A 20,726-nucleotide genomic window follows, 5' to 3' on the forward strand; every position below is an offset into this window, starting at 1 on the left:
GTAGTTACACTTTTCTGAATGTGTCTTCTGTGCTTAAAATTTTAACAGCATTTTTGGTCAGATTAATTTTAAACAGTTAACATTTGCAAACTTAACATTTTAAAATTTTTTAAAAGCCAGTCTTGAATACTCTAATTATGGGCTACATAGTTTCATCATTTTAAAGTAAAAACTGGGATGGGAACATTTCTCAAAAAAACCATGTTATTCACACAGTTTTTCTTCCAGTGGGACCAAATCCACCTCTATCATATCAACAGCTTATGTGTGGCTTTTTTTTTTTTCTGAGAAGGGAAATTTTTGTATAGCTGTGATTTACCAAACTCTCCATAGTCCTGAAATTACACAGAGCTTAGAGGAGAATTTAAACAGAAATCTGCACTCAGAACAGATACACCTGAATTAAAATAATAGAAGTGGTTCTATATGCAAAAAGCTACTCAAGTTAAAATGAAAGTGAAATCATTTGACTGACCTAACTGTAGACCACCAGGTAAGTGTCTTATCTATGGTAGTAGCTTGGGCTCCCTCCATAGGGAACAATGAAAGCCTCAGTTTGTGATGAAAGCCTCCAGAAATGCTTACATTAGATATTAAATTTTGTTGGGAAGATTGCCTTCTGGAGATGCAAATTTCTGTCATTATCTATAACTGCAAATAAACAAGATGTCCACTTGTTAAATGTCTAAATGAAATCAACTCTATTTCTGCCAGAGCCTGTGCAGCCAGACACCTCAAGACTGCACAACAGCACAGGTTCTTCAACTTTAATCTCTCAGTATCATAGATGCTGTACTCACTGATTAGTTACTACCAACTCAGGTCTGTATTTATAAAACCATATAATCTTAAGGTATTTCATGGCTGCACTGCCCATAAATGTTTTTTGTTAAACCAACTGGTATTCTATTAAATACTGTTTTGTCTTACAGATCTTACCGTGTCACTATCCTTGTCATCAAAAAAATTTCCCAAAGATGCAGAGGAATAGTTACAGACAGCACCTCTCAAGCTTTGCAGCTCCCAGTATGAAAGTTAAGAATCCCTCTTTACATTTCTTGAAAATTGTACAACAGTGATAGCAAACCCTTTCCTGCAAAGCTTAGGAAAACGTATTTTGCCTTCAGCTAGAAATATTGAATCTCTTGTTTATACCAGTCTCTTGGGAAAAAAGTTTTGGTCTGATAATTTTTTTTTCAAAATTTTTCTCCCAAACATTTATATTCCCTGTATTATCCAGTATCTTGCTCTGTGTACGAAATGCTCTAAATAAATCTAATTACATGGTCATAGCATCTCAGCCTGACATCCTGCCAGAAGGCCAAGGAACTTAATAGTTAAACAAAGCACTACACAGAGGTATGAGAATTTCAAAACGAAGGGCAGGCCTGTGCAGCAGCAGTAGCCCAATCCACAGAAGAACCAGACACAGTAACATGCTCCATGGTGCCAGCTTTTCCTGAAGGACTCCCTAGTTACAGCAGAAGCATTGGTCAGTCATCTACAAAGAATTCTCATGTCTTTTTCTTTACCGTGAAACCACCATGAGGCCTGCTTTCCTGTCTCCCCAAGATACTGTCAGCAAACAATATTAAATTCCCTTCAATAGTACACTGTAACTGTAGTCAAAAAACAATAGCATTCCTCCAGTATGATTTACAATAGTTCCTAAACAGCCTCCTTTTCCACATACCATTAGTTAGGAAAGCAAATTAATACTTCCAGCAGGAAGGAAAATTAGAATACATATGCACTTTAAATCCCAGGGAAGGATTAACTGAGACACACAATCTGAAGAGCTCACCAGACGCAGAACAAATGTAAGTTCTGACAATGAGTTTGTTACAACTGAGTACCCATGCATAACTTATTAAAAATGTCTTTGTCCGAATATACAGTGGTAAGTCACACTAAGGCTTCCATGTATAAGAGGTCTTTTAAGTATAGGCACAATCTACTTAAAGCAAAGGGGCTGAAGACTAAGCATGAGAGTCTGCAGTTCTGTTAATGAAGGAGAAATTTGATATTAAAAAGCTTCACATATCTATGAGCAGCCTACTTTGACCTCCATAAACCTGTAATGATGTTATATGACAGATGAAAATTCCACTTTACTTGTAGCCTAGAAGGAAGAGACCTAAAGGAACAAGGAATGATATTTAAAAAAAAATAACTAAACAAAAGAGTATGGTATAACAGGAATTCTCAACATAACAATAAGCAATGACAATCTTTTCAAGGAGATATGTAGTCATATACATTGCAAACAACTTTTGAACTCTCAACTACACTCTAAAATGTCCCTTTGTAAATTTAATGTAAATCCATTATAAGCACAGTGAAATAATGTGAGTGCATTTTTAAATATTCTTCTTTATTACAGGTGTTCTTTTAGAAAAATGCAACCACCAGCTACTCTGAGATTTCCAGGAAAATTTAAGCTCAGACTTGTAACTGAAGCCCAGCCTAAGAAATTAATCACACTTTCTGACTTACGACAGACTTACTTTCTATCACTCCCCAATTTATGGTTTAAAACTAGTACTACCTTGAACAGTTACAAGCTTTAACATAGCTTCTAGGTGTTCTTTTTCGGAAGCTGTAGCTTGATGCAACCAGGCCAGCATGTCTCCTACATACCTACACAAAGACAGAAATTTCTGTGTAAATCAGTGGTTTATGGTCATTGAGTCAAAATGGCACAGGCAAAAAAAAAAGACTACTTCATATATATTCTTGGAATACTGTACCTCAGAGGATCATGCGAGTGCATTTCAATAGGGCGGGGAGTACCTCCCAGACCTCCTCTAGTAAGAGCATCTATAAAGCCACGGACCACAGCACTCCTTCTTGCTGTCCCAAACTCATCCAATGTGTATCTGTTATTGAAACATGAAAATGGGTTAAAAAAAACCAGTTCGCCTCATCATAGCTGATTAGTTCAACTTTACAGCTAATACAAGTAACCACTGTTACAGTTCTAGAAATCTTGCATCAATGCTTCTACTATAAAACATTCAAAACCATCTGATTTTCTTGACTCCTCTAAACAGATACTAAAAACACAGCTTTTCCTTGACCTACTGGTTCCCTTACCCCAAACAATATAAATAAATAAATAAATAAAATGAAAAGGCACTTTTTCCATTTTTATACACATCAGCAGCTTTGACAGATTTGGGACTCCTGTTTGCATACGGTCCAGCTGACTGACAGAAGCAGCAATTTACTGCACTACAACACAAGGTTTCTTCCTTCTTCTAGGCTACCACATGATTAATAAGTAGCAAACAAAGTTATTTTCATTTGATAATAGCTCACTGCTTTTAATCAAATGAGTCTTAGCTGCATATTTAATGGATGAACAATTACAGTCCAGAGCGCATAATCTCAAATGGCTTGCTGGTGGCAGAGGAGGTACCAAAAACTTACACATGGCTCATTTCTGGAGCAGGCTACCCTCCTGTTGGCATTGAAGCATGATAGCAAGTAAAGGATGGGAAATGAGCACTGCTGACATTCCTGTTATATTTGCTTAGAAGTAGGATTTTTGCAAGCCACAGAACACTGCTATTTCTTTTTTTAAATTCATTTAAGCATTTTGAACAATACATTTAAATTACAAAGGAAAAAAGAAAATATACATTACAGTTTATTTTTTCAACATAACTGAAAAAACGTCAAAGAGTAAGCATGTTGTCCCTTACCAGTGACACCCAGCAGATGAACAAACATAAAATATTAATAATAATAAAAAGAAAATCACTGACTGAAGATAAACAAGTACTACAACAGAGATGGAGAATAAAATATAGAAGAAAATAATATACTGTTTCAAAACGGTTCCATTAGATTTCTACTCTTCTATAAAAAGTCCAAGGAAACCTTCAGTTTTGTTCTTTTTAATCTACATTATTATTTGAAAGAGGGGGGAAAAAAAGCACACTGAAGAATCTGGAAATGTCTGTTTAAACCTTTTTCTTTATACACTGTACATGTTAACTCGGGAAGTAAATACCTGCAATTAATAAAAAAAAGCCTAATGAAAAAAGTTTAACAAATTACTACTTTCAAAAATAATGCAATTAAGAGTGGAAGAGACCTGGGATCTGACAATAGCCCACCGTCCAGGAGGAGCAGTACTGGAGTTAAAAATCTCCTGTGTCTGTAGAAACCAACTACACTTTCTTTTTCCCCTCTCAATGAACAGCTATACAACAGATCATTAAAAATACAGCAGTGAAACAGATCTTGTGATATCGTAATTAGTTCTGAAAACAGCATTTAATAATGATAATTTTGTTTTAAAAAGGAAACTACAAAATTTCCTTTTGCTCTCAGTAGAACAGTATATAACCATTACAAAATCCTGCATCTTAAAAAAATCAGTAATAACTACTATTTACACTAGAACACAGTATTTACTACTATGTTATTACACATACTCATGTTCAGTAAAGAAAACAACATTTGGATTCTTTTCAACCCAGCTTCAACTTTTAAAAAACACAGTAATGATCACTGAGGAAAGAAGAGGTAGAAAAAGACCTTGAAAACCTGAGTGCATGATAGAACACTGCTTTGAGCTATGTCTCCATGCATTTTCTATGAAACAGTTTTTCTGTTAGAGCCAGGAGATGAAAACCAAACTGAAATGTTTATTTCAGACACCTACTGACTGCAGTTCCCAAAAGTCCATGCATGGTACATTCTTTCTGACACTTTTAGTTGACAAGACATAAGTCAATATAAGAGAATAAGAATTTGTGGATTTGTTTCTAAACTCCTGCCCTTCTCCATCTTACTCATTTTCACCCAAATGAATCACAATTTTTATCAGATGCAAGAGCAGTGATTTGGAGGAAAAGTGTCCAGTTTACACACCAATGCTTATACACATTCTTCTGTGACTTAATTTTTACATTTTGAACTCAGAAGTTTGTTAGTTATTTAAAGGTACACAAACATTTTTGGAAGGGAATAAACTACATCTTGAGATTTAAAATGTAAAGTATCAGTACTGCAATTTTGATAATACTGCTTTAGCAAGTAGTTAAGTATGATAATCTATGATGAGAGACATGTGGCTGCGTGTAATGTTTACTTTTGCCTTTCTGGCAGAAGAAAGGTCTTACCTATCAAGTTCTACCTTTGTTATTACTACTGCTGTTTTTTCTGAGAGAAGTGGCAGAAGAAAAATAAATTCTCTTTTGCAGATTCATTTTAAACTAGTCAGCTGTGGATTTACATAGAAGATGTTTTTTCTTTTTTCCCACAAATGTTAAGAAAGTAAAACAATGATTTTACGAAGTTTCAAAGTATCATAATTCAACAAAACTTTTATTACGGAAAATAAAACTGCATCTAAAAAGAATCCTATAAAATGCTGTCAACACAGTTGTAACTGATCTTTTGCAGCTGTGAAAGAGGGTGTGGAGGAGAGAATGCAAGAAAGGACTCTTCAATCTCCAACTATGGCACCACATCCAACAGCTGGGGAGGTCGAGTGACATCACTTCTCCCTCACATTAACTAGCAGCGCTGACTGAGCATGTCAAGATCTGTGCTTCCTCTCATAATGACAGAATTTTTAAGGTCCACTTCCACAATGCATTTTTCCTGCGAGGAGCTCCATGGAGATTTACAGTGTCACATACCTACACCTTTACACATAAGATACTGTTTAAGACAAGGTTAGCCTTTGAAAGACTGCCCAGTACTCTGCTGTCCTGGATACCTGTGGCTGAAAGTAATTTGCAATAGTTGCAAAATGTGATGAATGTATTAAAAAAAAACCCAAACCAAAATAAACCCTAAAAAGCAAAGAAGTTTAAGTACCACCTCTTCAGGTATAGTCACTCTAATAAAAACAGTTCTTACAGTGCCACCTCGTGGTTGTCTCTATTAAGTACCATATTTAATAAAGTCCCTACAGCAAATTCTGAAGACTAGTAGTATTTTACAGATATACAAGTATCCCTACACTTTAGAGGCCAATATGTAGTAATTTTTAATAGACAACTGGACAACTCATAGAAGAAGACATTCTTACTACCAGAGGCACTTCAGTAAGAGCTAATCAGCCTTCAACAATTTAAATGAGATAATCACATGCTTTGGACAGCATTTTTTACTTCACAAAAACCCTAGAATGAGCACAGCAGAAATTCACAATTCATTTAGGTTAAAATAAAAACAGTCTGACATTTTACTTTAACTAGAAACCAGTAAGTTGGAAAAAGGCCAATGACATTTACTGTACCATAATTATGTCAAAAAGACTTCTAAAATTTAAAGCAGTTGAAATATGTTTTTTTTTTATATTTTTATGTTTTGGGTTTTTTTTTTAAATTTGATACAGGACTAAACTGCCTTGGCACTGAAATTCATGCCCATCTTTAAATTTTATAAGCTCAAAATTTCTGTTAGAGATAATTGCAAACATTTACTTACTTGTACAGGACTGGTCTGTCTTGTAAGGCTTCCATGGCTTGAGCGAGAACTGGAGAAATGTCACATGCTTCTTGTGTCAATGTCCTGCATTCATCTATAAAATATCAACATGGATAAAAGCACATTCTTTACACTATAATACATTTTATAACAAGCGGTAAAACAAGAAAATTAGTTAAAACTCCAAAGGCTTTTGATTTTGAATTGAAGCTTTAGAATATGCTACCCGGGCTAGCTAGTGTTAAAATAACTAAATTCCCCTGCAAGTAGTACTATAAAATGCATGTCCATCACAAATTTCAACAATAATAATGATTACAGGAAGCTTAGTATTTGTTTGTGCCTACATACAAATGGTGAATCATTCAACCATCAGAATTCTGTTGGGCTCCTTTAGATCTGTTTACCACGTTCCAGGTAAACTAGTAAGAAAAAAGGGAGCAAGTATTTAAGCAAGTTGTGGGGTTTTTTTGTTGTTTGGTTTTATTATTTTTTAACTTCCAGCACATTGACTATAGAATCTTGTATATTCCCTGCAAGAATGTGGAAATCATATAAACTAAATCAAACGCTGGCATAAGAACTATGACTTTTCATTAGGGTGAAACCACAACTATTATCTGAGATTTCAGCATCCTCTAAAGAACACCTAATGAATATAAAAACCACAGTGCACCATTTTTAATTTTTCCTTTCCAAAAAACTTACTGGAGAAGAGAGAACTAATAAAAAAGCATCTACATATCACACTATCAAGATGTTACGCTGAACACAGATGCCTAGATCCAGAGTACATAAGCAAAAAATTAATTGCCTAATATCAGTCAAAAGAGCATTCTGCTAAAAGGAGGTGGCTTTTTTTTAATTTTTCAAAAGTAACGCACCACTCCTCCAACTAAACTAGATCTTACTACCAAACAGTCAAAGATAACAACATCCCTCTAACCCGCAGGGAAATGAAATTCAATAGAATTGACAATTTGTTTGGACTATCAAACTGAAGTAGCCACTCTCTGGAAAATCATCTACTAAAAATAGAAATAAATAATACACTTTTATAGTGATGAGACTAGCCCAAAAAAGGAGAGAATCTCCAATTAACTATTTGGGTCATAAAAAATCTTTCACTAAGAAGGAAACCAAAATGTTAATGTATCTTGGAAAGGGTTTTTACTAAGTTCAATCCACATGAAGGAATTAAAGGAATCATCATAACAATATTAATAAACATAAAAACATTCTTAGTCCTACTCTGAGTCCATCTGTAAAGTCGTTCATAAGATGCCTCTTGCAGTAAAGCCATCTGTTCCATAATTTCCAAGCTACAAGACAAAAAAAAGTTAATTTGCAAATACTATTTTAGGTAGCAAAGGCACATGCAAGTCAAATAAAAGACACCATTATTAAAATTAGAAAGATTTTAAAATGTTATTATTAGGGTTTTTTGTGAAATACTCTGTACAGTCATATGAAGTACAGAATGAGACCTTGTTTTAACTTCTGCTTTTAACTGTAAATGGTTATCTTGTACTCATTTAAGTAGCACTCACCCTGCCCTTTGCTGATTTGTTCGGAGGAGAATCTTGACATCATCGTGAATTTGCTTTACTCGTCCTAAAGCCTTGAAAAAATCCTAAATCAATTTAAAAATAAAATAAAATAATATAAAATAAAATAAATTAATACAATATAAAATAAAATAAAATAAAAGCAGTGTTTAAAAGCAGTAACTTCTCAGTCAAAGCTCTTCCACTCTATACTCCCCATTTCAATCCCATATTTATGTTCCTTGTGGGTCTGTGTCCCAAAATCTGTGTCCCGAAAGCTGCTTTTAAAACAACACCCTGCCTCTGCCACCTCATTCCACTTTAAAAGCCTTAGGATTTTTTTAGTTTCCCATTGCATCAAGCTTTTCTTCCATAAAACAAAATAAAAAGAAAAAAACGCAGTAAAGACATGTTTTTAACGTGTCTTATGTAGTATGTGTGTGTTTCACAGTTATTAGTTAACAGTTTCAGTTAACACTACTAGGCATTACACCGTCTCCCATTAATGTTAGCAACTTAAGAGCAAACTGAAACACTATAAAGTACAAGGATTACAGGCTGATATTTGTTGTATTCATAGAATAAGGTAACAATTTCTTAAAAAACATGAGACATTCGCAACAGAATGGACCGAGGTTTCCCAGAACAATCTTTCCCTCCAAATAATTCAGCAGCAGCAGTGAAGAAAAAAAAGGAACACTAGAAGAGATGGACATATGGCCAAAAGGGTTATATGGTTATTGTTTCAGAAAGCAAATGGAAATCCAATAACATTTTCAAATGCATCTTGTAACCAAGTCATCTTTCAAACATCATGGAGGAGACCACCTAATTCAGATACAACTGTTCGTTATATCTTTTGTGATATGAACAGTTTGCCTTGGGAAAGTAGTTTCATTTAGGCTCATCACATAAAAATAGACATATTCTAAGTGAAGTAGGCCACCAATTTAACCTACTGCCTTGCACCAATTTTGTTGAAGGCCGTGTTTATAAAAACCCAAAACACTTTTCCTTCAGGAAAAAAAAAATTATCAAAACAGAAGCCTGACTAAAATGTTTTAAGGGTATTGGTTGGCTCTATCATAGGGAAAACGCACACATAGTGAAGCCTGCCAAGTAAAGTAGCATAACTGCTGTATCTCAGTTACCTCTGCATATTTTTTAGACAAAGTATCAAAAAGCCTATTCCTCATTCTGCTGCAAAACCAAGCACTGAATAACTGGCACAGCATTGCTGTCATTGTTCCCTGCAATGTGCTTTCTAGAAACCTGAATGTTCTCTCATGGCAGTAGTGGTACAAAAGCACACAGCAATTACTCAAGTGCACAATCGTTTAACACATTCCATTTATGCTTTCATTAGCACTGTTTATGGTTATCAGTTCCATATCTTTAGTAATGCTTTAACTGCAAACAGGATGCCTGTGGAATCGAGATAGTATGTCTCAGCAGGCAGTCTAGATTTAAGTGAAGGTTTCCATGCAATTACAATAATAAAAAAATCCATTAAGTATACTCAATTCTCTTACTATTCAGTTTGCTTTTACTGCAGAACAATGTGTCTTCTTATTCAAACCATAAACATATTCCAAAACTCGTTTTGGAAGGTGGCTAGAAGTGAGTCAGCACCTCATATCTTCATCAACCAAGTAATATTGAGGGAAAGCCTCAGCTTGTATGTTTCAAGTCACTGAATACCTATATACATGAGTATGCAAAATGTACACACGCATGCACAGGGGCAGTACTACATATTACTGAAGAGCTGTGAGCTTCTTATTTGCCTTATGTGAGTGTGGTGAAGTTTCAAAACATCTTCACTGAAAATTTAGACTTCATAAAGGTCTTTTTGAAGTGTAGAACCACGAAAGATCATTTGCCCCTTAAACTCATTATACAAACTAGAATTTAATGTTGATTTTCCTTCTCTATACTTGAATCTTTAATCACATATTTCAAACTCATCAGAAATTCACCATTCTGTTAAAAGGTACATTCTTCCATAAAACATTAAATTGCAAACTGCAAATAAGATCTCATGTACAATTCAGCTAGGGCACTTCTACATTTTAGTTCAGGGCAAAGCTTTTAATGTTCATTGAGCTACCTCAGTAATTGGCTCATCTTTCGTGCCTCGAAGCAGGTTCATTTCATCCGGTGTCAGTTGGAATTTTGCTATGAATGCATCTGCAACCTGTGCTTTCATTTCTAATCTCTGACTGTAATAAAACAAAGTGAAGAGGACATTAGCTTTTATGCTTATCTCAGATTTATTTTTCATTTTCATACTTGTGGAAATATAATCAGCATCAGAACTTGGTGTTATTAAATTATAATAGTATTCTTGCCATCAAACACTTGAGTTGCTTTTTCACATACAGTTTTCTATTAAGCTTACACAGATTATTCAGTAAAGACAATACTAAGTTCTTTAAAAAAAATTACTTCAGTATTGGTATCACAAGTTATCTAATTCAGATACTTTGTGCTTGTACAGTTGTAATGCTTGCAATTATTTCCTTTCAAATTCACCAAGGAAAGAATGGGGTTTCTGTGTCTCTGGGTTTTTAGAGAGACACAAAAAAAGCTGTAGCACCCAAAATGAGAAAATTAACAGACTAGATTTCTTTGTAACAACATACAGCTGGGACACAGCAGGGATGTAATATGCAAACGCCATCTCATGGGCAGCATTTTCCCGCACACGTTTTGTCACACACCTTTATAACCACTGAAGGACACAAATGAAATGGACCAAGATTCCCGCAGCAACAGAGGATTTGCATTCCAGGAAATAAAGACTACTTTTTCAGGACATTGAAAAGACACTAATTAGTTATTAGCAATGCTTAAAATCAACCTATCCACTTAATTTCTCTAAGTCAATACAATTGCAAATTTAGGGTCTCCATGAAGCTGAATGTTTCCTAAGGAAAGAACAAGAGCGATGGAGATTGATTTTGACCGATTAAACAGCCAATGGCAGCAGCTGTATCCATGCATCACAGTACTTTCCAACACAGTGGAAGGAGAATGGAAAAACACCATTTCTAACACATTCAGTAAATTTTCAGTAAGAAGATTATGTGATAAAATCTGAAGAAAGGAGGTCAAAGTGTAAGAGGAAAAGTACCAAGAGAAGTGGTCTACAAAACATACATGAAACAGACAAGAAGATATTAACAAAAGAGTATTTTTAACTCAATATTAGGCCTGTGATTTTCTGAGGATAACTGTGCCTTTCTAGCAACAGAGACAGAAGATGGATCAGGTCTGCTCTGTAGTAATATATTCCATCAAGGATGCGTAAGCCATGCTGCTTAGGCTGTCTCAGCCATCCCTGCTCATCCCTGTAATGCCCTTCCCACTGTGACAGAACCATTTTTTATACTATCATGTAGTGAATCAGATCAGGGAACAAATCTGGCAGGAAAAACAGTAAAAGCTTTTATTTTAGGGGGGTGGAGATTACTTGTATTTTCTAATTCAGGGTACCATAGTCTGTGCTAAGGGTCTGCACCTCTGCTGTACTAAGGAGTGTGTCAGTACCATGAGCTGCCAGACACAACTTAGCAATGACTACGTAGTTCATTGCTGCTATGAAACTGCTCATGAAAACTACACTTCTGAACTCTTCTGGGGTATAAAAAGAGGTCATTACAATAGCCAGTTACAAATAATAATCATACTGATAAATACTAGGACCCAAAAAATCCCTAGAGGCATATGACAGCTACTCAAATTGAAAACCAGGCAAGGACACTTATAATTTCATGCAATGATGCTGTTTTCAACGGCACATTCCTGTTTCATTCCGTCGTGCTGAGCTAGTCTAATCCCTCAATGTTGCCATCATTGGATTTGGTTGAAACAATACACAATGTAATTTAGTGAATTAACTTTTAATAGTTGTTTCAAGTCTCTCCTCTTGTGACGGAAATCTCAATTTAATATCAATCCACAAAGCTGAAAATACTTACACTGGGTTATTCCTCCAATTAGGGAAGAGAAGGAAGGTGGGAAACAGACAAGAGAAAGTAAATATAAGACCTTCTTTGGTTTCAATTGAAACAAGATCTCCCATAAACACAGGGGTTATAAAAAAAGAACAACCTTGCTTGTCAATGTCTCTCCTGCAAGTACTCACTCTTCACAGTCCTCCCTCCATTGCTTATTTGCTATTATAGAGAACAAGGTTTGATCCAACACCATGTGTTAAAGACATTCTCATCCCTGGCCATGTCTTGGGCTAGCATCTGCCATAACTGCTCACTGATGCACTCTGCACACTCCCAGTAATTAACTTTTATAAAACAGAGTCAATACATTAAACTCTAGCACACTGGCAAGTTAAGAGTTTCACAACGTAAACACAAGATATCAACCTCAAGGGGGCAGCAATGTTTCACCTCCCTTTCTCAAGAGAGTGACTGGGAAGTGGTGACAAACGTTTATCCTAAACAAAAGCATGTATCTGAACTTTGATAAAGCTATTTCTTCTGGGCTTTTTATAAAGAACATATTTCAACAAGCTACACACTTTCAGAACTCAGGTTAGCTAGCTCTGCTTGTGATGGCTATGAAAGTTGCCTTGGTGATCAATCTGCATGAGAAAGAGATCCTATATCCTAGACGATGGATCAGAAACAAAATATGCAAATTGGACATACCCTTGATCCTTACCTGGCAGTATACAGTATTACTGAGACCAGTACACTCACACAGCTATTCATTTTCTACATATATATATATGTATTTCCTCAGACATAAGCTGAGGTATTTAACTAGAATTTAATCAGTCTTATTAAAACAGGGAAATGGATCAAAATGTCATTCAAGTTTACTATAGCCAATTCACTGCAATAAGTGCCATACAAAACACAATGCAAGTAACAACAAAAGCTAGAGTAAGGTCATCTTACATAAAACCCACTGAAGTTGCTACCTGTGCAGACACTTGGACATTTCAAGATGCACTGGCCTTTGTGCAGACATAAAAATTTTAAGTTGTGGTCTAAGCAGTACAGTACAGCTGAGGAAAGGCCATGCTGGGCTGTTATCCCAAAGTTGTTTTTCTTCTTTTACCAAAGTCATCCCTCCATAAAGGAACAAAACTAACAGATCATGGGAACACTGCATTGATGCAAAGGGGGAAGTGCCAAGTGTTGGTAGACTTTGGAGCTTGGGCAGAGGGACGGGATTCCAACAAAGAGCAATTTCCCCAGTTTTAATCGTTACCAGGGAGACAGAATTCTTTTGCAAGAGAACTGAAAAGGCTGGGAAAAGTATGCACTTTGTGCATTTTTCCCCTGAATCAAATACAAACGTGCACTATTAGTTGGGATTATCACCAAGACAGCTCAAAAACGAGGTGGAGGAGAAACAGAATTTTCCGAAGTTATTTTATCACGCCACTAAATACAGCATAAAAATCTGCTAGCTTCCTTTACCTAGGATGAATCAGAGCAGCACATTCTGAATTATTTTCCATTTGTGATACTGAGGATTCAACACATTTTTAAAACCTCAGAATGATGGAGTATTTCTATCTCATAAAGAAATAACAACCATCTTTAACAGACTTGCATAAAGTCTGCTTTTCAGCAGCAGCTGCAAAAATTACTTTTCTTTGATGTTTTTTGTGAAAGGCAAATATACAAGACTATACAACAAAACATTTGCACACAAGTAAGTGTTAGGAAAGCATTCTTCAATACCAAGTGCAAAAATGCATTTCTAAATGCTGAGAACAAATGTTTTTATTCCATGTTTTATCTGTCAAACACATCTCTTATTAAAGGAAAACTAAAATACTGTGAGGAGGTATTCAGTGATCAATTCACCATAGAACGTAACTATGAAATTTTCTCAATTAAAAAATAGGGAGGCACAGAAAATAGAGTGAATTGTCTAATGTTTCCACAATACAGGAAAATAGCAGTAATAGTAAGGCTTTAGTGAGACCTCATCTGGAAAACAGATCACAATCCTGATCATCTGTGTTCAAGAACAATGGACTCCCATTACACCAGAGCTAGCAGGATGATCATGGGAATAGAAAACCTAATTTAACACAGGAGGTGAAGGAAGCTCTAATTAAGATAAAGGAAAATATGAGAAAACAGTCAATTTATATCCAAGAATTAGATTGGAAATCATGGAAAGGCTTTTACGGAAAAGAATGAGCTTTTGGAGAAAGTGTTCCACAAATAGCAACACATACAAATATAAAAATAATGCACTAGTCATGTGTTGAACCATTGATGAGTTTATCACGGTCATCATGCAAATAACAGGTGGCAGCAGGAATGTGGACTTGACCTTCTCCCACCTGTAATCCCGATTCTATAGACAGATAGCCTGAAATGCTACAGTGCTGTCATCTAATACATTCTGCTCAAAGAATAAATAGGGAAAAATAAAAAATACTAAATCCAAAGTTAAGCAACACATCTGCACCAAAATGATTCAAATCTTACCAAACAGATTACTAAACACTAGAATAAAAAAGCTTATATACTGTAAATAAATTCATGGAATTCAGATTTAGGTTTCCTATAAACATGATGGGTATGTATATACAGAATAGTCTGGACAAATAATTCACACTCAGAACTTTGCAGAACTTTGCAGCAATCATGTGAGATAGATATATATAGATATAGATATATATATATAGACACACACACACTTATTAGGTAAATCAGTGTTCAGCAACGGTTAAGATACAAGACATAGTTTCTAAGTTGTGCACAGAGACTAAATTAAAAAAGAGTGCATTTCCAGTGAACAGATTCTTTTCCATTTTGTAGAGATGAGCTAATTGATACTCCCATACCAAACAAACTGATTTCTTCTTCAGCTTATCTTTTATGAAATCTGATATAATGCCACTTGAAGCGGGCCTCCTTAGTCTGGCTTCAAATTTGCCATCAAATTCAAAAATGTTGCCAAAGGCATGAAATTAAAACACTGTTCTCTACCTCCACCTGGAATAAGATCAGAACAAATGAGCTTAACCTGCAGCAAAAGGAGAACTAAATCAGAGTAGGAAAACAATAAAGAACCAAAATCAACTTCCAGAGAAGACCATGGGCTCTGTGTTCCGGGCTTTTCTTCTAAGAGCAGATTAGACCACACCCCATTTCATACTGACCTCATGTCTCAACAGAGTACATGGTTGCCAGAGAGAAAAGCTGGAAAAGCTGGAAACAAATAAGGTTTTGCACTTTCTCTGCTAGTCACGGCTAGAATGTCACAAATTAGGTTTTGGTTTTTTTATTTTCAGATGCATTCTAGCTAGTTTTATTCCTCTGTTACATCTTGTTACCTATGCTTTAACTTGGTACAAATCAGGAAAGAAAATCAGCCTCAGAATTTCAAGTCTTCACCCTCCCCCACATATCCAATTATAATTAAGTTTAGGCAATCACTGCTTTTTCTCATGAAGCTTATTCCTGGGAATAAATGTAATTACAAGTTTCAAAAGGTCAAGACATGAAATACATCTCATCAATGCAAACCACCAGATCACCACTTTTCTTAGCATATGCTGATAAAATCAAACCTCTCTAACCCACTACTAACAGTGCTGAACTTCCTGCATCATGTCCAAATTGACTACAACAAAAAAATATATTTCTTAGAAAAGGAAAAAGGTATCACCAACAGATAAGCATGAGAGATCGGTAGTGTAGCACTACTGAAGCAGATGTCCACTATGAAATATTTTTCTTAAGACTTCTGACCTTGTATTGAGCACAGAGGTGACAGTCAAATCATTAATTCTAAGAACAGCATTTGTTGAATTTAAGTAAAGAACCAGTCTGAATGGAATTCAGTTAAAACAAATTGAAGCAAACAGTGTTATATTCCTGTCTGGGATTCATACTTAATGTATTTTTAAAAAGTGAAACAATCCCATTGCTACATAAACCGGTTTTTTTGAGTCAACATAACTAACAAGGATTCTGACATCAAAACACAAGTTTTGTTCTGAAACACAAATTTTGTGTTTAAGAACACAATTAAGAGAGAGTAGCAAAATAAGAGAAGGTGTAAAGATGTTCAAGTGCATAATCTCAATGAAAGCTCTGAATCATCAGCCTGACTCAAAAATATCTGTCTGAGCCATTTCCATTCTCATTTTTTCATAACAGTTTTCAGAGTATTATGGTCTTTACATCCAGAAAACTGCTTCTAGCTCTCACCATTTTTTCTATTTCTGCAGACTTATTTTCAGTGATCCCCCTGAGCACATACATACACTCATATAATTGTCCTTACTTAATTTTATAAGAATTAATATCATACCTATTACCTTCTAGTCTCTCTCCTCAACTGTTACATCCACAATTGTGGCTAACCTCAAAAACAATCTTGTATATCTTACCATTAAGTGGCTGGTAGAATTACTATGAAGCCAGGCTACTGGCATTCTGCATACAGTATTTTGGAACTGAACGGTTATTTCTCTGGTTTGGGAACTACTGAACTCTGGGACACTTGTTCCCGATGCAAGGTGAAGTAGCTTAGTATTGCAAGTAAGTTTTCAGCTTCATACCAAGAAAGAAAAGAACTAAAGTCAGGTACAACAAGAGAATCAACAAATCAGAGGAAGCTATTATTAAAATCTCACTTCAAGGACCAACATCCTTTTTCTGTCAGCCTACTAGCAATAGTAATTAAACAAACCCACATCTTTTAAAACAGCAGAGGTTGTCTGAAAACAAACTAATCTCCTCACTACTATACATAAAACATCTAATGCAACCTGAAAGCAATATTAGTGCGCTAAAATAAATGTTCAGAAATCTAGTGAAGATAATGAAATGGAAGTGGATTTTTGACAATTCCCAGAAATCGTCTAAATTAACTACCTCAGTTTTTCTTTATTGTAGAAGTTTGTTATGAAATACATTAAAATGAACATTCTATTCAAGACTCTAGGTTACTGAACAGCAATAAATTAACCTTATGTAATGGAGAGATGGGTTGGATGTCTTGGACTACTTTATTTCATGCTACATGGTTCTATTAAGTTGTGATAAGTCTCAGTTTTAAGGAAAAAAGGAAAAGCTAAAGTGAATCAGATAAATGCTAAGCGTAATAGAAGACCATAATAGAACAGGTCCAGCTTTCATCTCTACATTTCAATCAGACAGCATCTTAGGACAACCCTTAGAAGACAGAGAAGCCATGCCCTTACAGTTTCACCATTTACTCCTTTGTTGGCTTAAAAAATGTCACCTGTTAAGTTGAAGGAATCGGGGATTTAAGACCTGTTTTTTCTGACTGTAGGCAAGATTTCAGCTCTTAAGAAACCCCTAACATTTGGTAGCAGATGCCTCTTCACATACTTGATGTGAACCAACAGGATGCATCAGAACAAACAGTCAATTAACAAGTTAAAATAAAAGATGATTAAAAGGTCCCAAATGGAACAAAGCAGCCCTCGCATTGTAGCTTTTAACTAAATTTTTCGTAAGTTTTGAGAGGGAAAAAGGTTTATTTTGATAATAAATGGCACTATGAATTTTCCAAAACCATCAGACTGTAGAATCACAAGTACTTCTTGGCTTCTGCTCATGGGTACTTCATGATATACATATTCCTACATGTGCACTCTGAGGCCACAGAGACCCTTAGAAGGACAGGCTACTTCCTAAACTTTTTTCCCTCTTCACACTAGGGGGATGTTATGTCTTTTAAAGGAATTAGCAGGAAGTCTTTTAAGTAAACAATTGTGCAAGTAAGGACTATATTGTGGAAATGCTGCTGTACAGCCTGCATAATCTCCTTTAATGGAACTTAAGGCCAATTAGACATACGCCACTTGGGATTGGTCTTGACATCTTCCATTCTCCTTCTGAACAAGGCACCAAAGCACATTTCCCTTTCTTGAGACTGTAAAATATATGACCACTTCTCTGTCCTATTACATTATATACTCAAATTCAAAATGACAAATTTTCAAAGACTTTACTTCTGCTCACTTGCATAAATTGTGCAAATCCTTCACTTTATATGAACCAGCATTGCATTTTATGCAGTTATTCTACATTCAACCTTTAAAATGTGTACAGATTAGACTCCAACTTCACATTCAGACTTCCACAGGACATAAACTACTTCCTATCGAAGTCCACAAGATGAACCTACTGATTTTGAAAGCTCGCTGAGAGCTATCCAAACTTGTAATTTCTACTACAAACTTATTACTGGAAATAATTATTTCTAACTTCCAGAAAACTGTATATAATTTTCATAAGAAAGCTCATAAAACAAGGAGATTCATTCTTCTACACTGAGAAAACCTAAAGCTGTAAAACCACATAGCCTAGCCATAAAAACAATAAAGACTACTTGCATCTGTCATAGGCCATTATCCCCGTTCCCATGAATAAAAATACTGAAAAGAGCAAAATACAAATCTTTTCTTCCCCAGGAGGCTGGAGAACCAAGGGAAAAAGTGACCTGTGTTAGGCTCATTAAACAACACTTCTGTATTTTACAGTTAGCTTTAAACATGGCAGAGTAGGTTAGAATCCAGCTTTTCGTTCCCTCATACAGTCCCTGAACCAGAGAGTGATCTCCACTGGATATGAAGCATTAATGACAACAAGAAGCCTGTCACACTGATGAGACATTGAGTTGGTCCATATCTGCTACAACACAATATAATTTACATTATCAACCGACAGTACGTAAAGCACATCCATATCTATCATGCTGTGCCACTCTAACTGATTCTTTTCCCTAAAAAGCCAATTTTTATTGAAATAAGCAATAACACACATTCTTACCTTTTTGGATCCTCTAGCAATAAACTGAGAATGCAATATTTTTATTCCAACTGAGCTACAAACACAGATAGTGTTAAAAAAAAACCCAAAGTCATTACTCAAAAATAGAAGTGGCAGGATCACATCTAGAAGAAAATTCCATCAAATAAATAAGGTGGTATACATACTTTTCTGCCTGGAGTTTTGTGGTTTTTACAATCAAGTCCTGGGTTTGTTCCTTTGCTGCCTAGAATACAATTAGAAATATGAAGCACGTGAAAAACACAAACACATCGAATGTATTACACCATCTCTAAAATTTGTAATACTTTTGAAGCTTTCCAACTATAAGCAATCTAAAGAGTGTACTGTTTGCAACAAAAGGCCTTCTTTAAACAAGTATTCATTAACTCTCCCTATTTCCAGGCAGGAAAAAATAAATTATCCTTATCGATATATATTTTCATGTTTATATACATTTATATTCAAAATACAGAAACACTGTAAGTATTATAAACAGTTCTGCTTATTTTGTTTGTCCATCAACCGTAAATTGTTTGCTATTACAAAATGAAAAATGAAAAAAATTCCTGTGGATGCTAAACTGCCCAGTAGCAGTGTCTGTCCAGACTTTTCAGACAAGATGATGAAAACAGCTCTGCTAGTCTAAGCAAGCTCAGCTCTACAGTCCAAGCAGCTTACAGAGCTGTAAGGACCAAGAAAAATTATTAAAAAAAATTTCTTCACTGAAAATGTGGTCGGGCATTGGAACAGGCTGCCCAGGGACGTGGTTGAGTCACCATCCCTGAAGGTATTTAAAAGACATGTAGAAGTGGCATTTTGGGACATGGTTTACTGGTGGACTTGGCAGTGCTGGGTTAATGATTGGACTTGATGACCTTAGAAATACTTTTCAACATAAATGATTCTGTAATTTTAAGATTATGAAGTTCATCACAGTCCTAAATATTCAGTAATGACAAAGCAAGGGAATTCATGCAGAAACAATTCTGCATCAGACAGCAGCAGCATGACTAAACGGATTGCTGCAAACGAAGTTAAAGAGTTCTGAAACTTACTGCCCAGCAAAAAGATAAAAGACATTTGAAATTATTGGCTTCCCACTGGATGCCCCCAATGACCCCTTAGGCAGTAAAATAAGATGAGTTTACAAAAAAAATTCTTGCAATCAAAATGCATTCAGCATAGAATAATATTGCAAGTGAAGAGGTGGAAATGGCTATAAAGATATTCTGTGTAAATAATTTCAATACTGTATTAGATCCAAATTACAGCATTTGCTGAAATGAAGATGCCAGTCTTAAAACCCCTGAGAGGGCTAACAAAAGTACGTATGCACGGTGAACTTTCCAAAGGAAACTAACACGCAAGCTTCATAAAAAGCTCAACAGAATGTACTGAACATTTAGTAGTTCCGAAATAACTTAAGATATCTTTAAGCTTTTCATATCTTATATAAACAATAATATTTAGGCGGTTTAATAAATTCATAATTTAAACCTTTTGACTATTACAACAAAAGACTAGACCTGAACTATTCAGTACAGGAATCTACTAATTCCAGACTGGTTTCTGCCATCAATTCCTTCAGAGCTGCACATTTTAATAAACAAACAAACAAACAAACAAATTTGCTTCCTTTCCAGTATTTTCTGGACAGAAGTACTAATTACCAACAATAATGCTAATAGTAGGACAGCAGAAAGGAAGAAAAAGTGGGTTTTCTGGATCTAGCTAGATATATCAGGAAGCCAATTTATATTTACATGCATTCAAATACATGCTAGATATTGTCATTATTTTATGTATGAAATGTAAGAGCTTATATCTAACCAAACAACGGAAGCGTCAGAAATGAGTTAGACATGACAGAAAAATCAGAAAGTTGGTATTTGATGTTTCTTGTACATCCAAAAAA

The 20,726-nt window shown here is 35.3% G+C and overlaps 1 protein-coding gene across 2 annotated transcripts in view; it reads right to left on the reverse strand.

Moving 5' to 3' along the window:
• Window positions 1–20,726, reverse strand: part of COG6 (component of oligomeric golgi complex 6) — a 53,153-nt gene that overhangs the window by 29,456 nt on the left and 2,971 nt on the right. For both annotated transcript variants that reach the window (XM_027674461.1, XM_027674462.1), the window contains exons 4-10: window positions 18,976–19,034; window positions 10,111–10,222; window positions 8,004–8,086; window positions 7,705–7,775; window positions 6,454–6,547; window positions 2,751–2,879; window positions 2,549–2,640 (exon numbers count right to left, since the gene is read on the reverse strand). In XM_027674461.1, the coding sequence (XP_027530262.1) occupies window positions 2,549–2,640; window positions 2,751–2,879; window positions 6,454–6,547; window positions 7,705–7,775; window positions 8,004–8,086; window positions 10,111–10,222; window positions 18,976–19,034 (640 nt within the window). The remainder of the gene's footprint in view (window positions 1–2,548; window positions 2,641–2,750; window positions 2,880–6,453; window positions 6,548–7,704; window positions 7,776–8,003; window positions 8,087–10,110; window positions 10,223–18,975; window positions 19,035–20,726) is intronic.

The sequence above is a fragment of the Neopelma chrysocephalum genome, unplaced genomic scaffold (genome assembly GCF_003984885.1).
Source record: "Neopelma chrysocephalum unplaced genomic scaffold, ASM398488v2 Primary Assembly neopelma1_25, whole genome shotgun sequence".
Taxonomy (NCBI): Eukaryota; Metazoa; Chordata; class Aves; order Passeriformes; family Pipridae; genus Neopelma; species Neopelma chrysocephalum.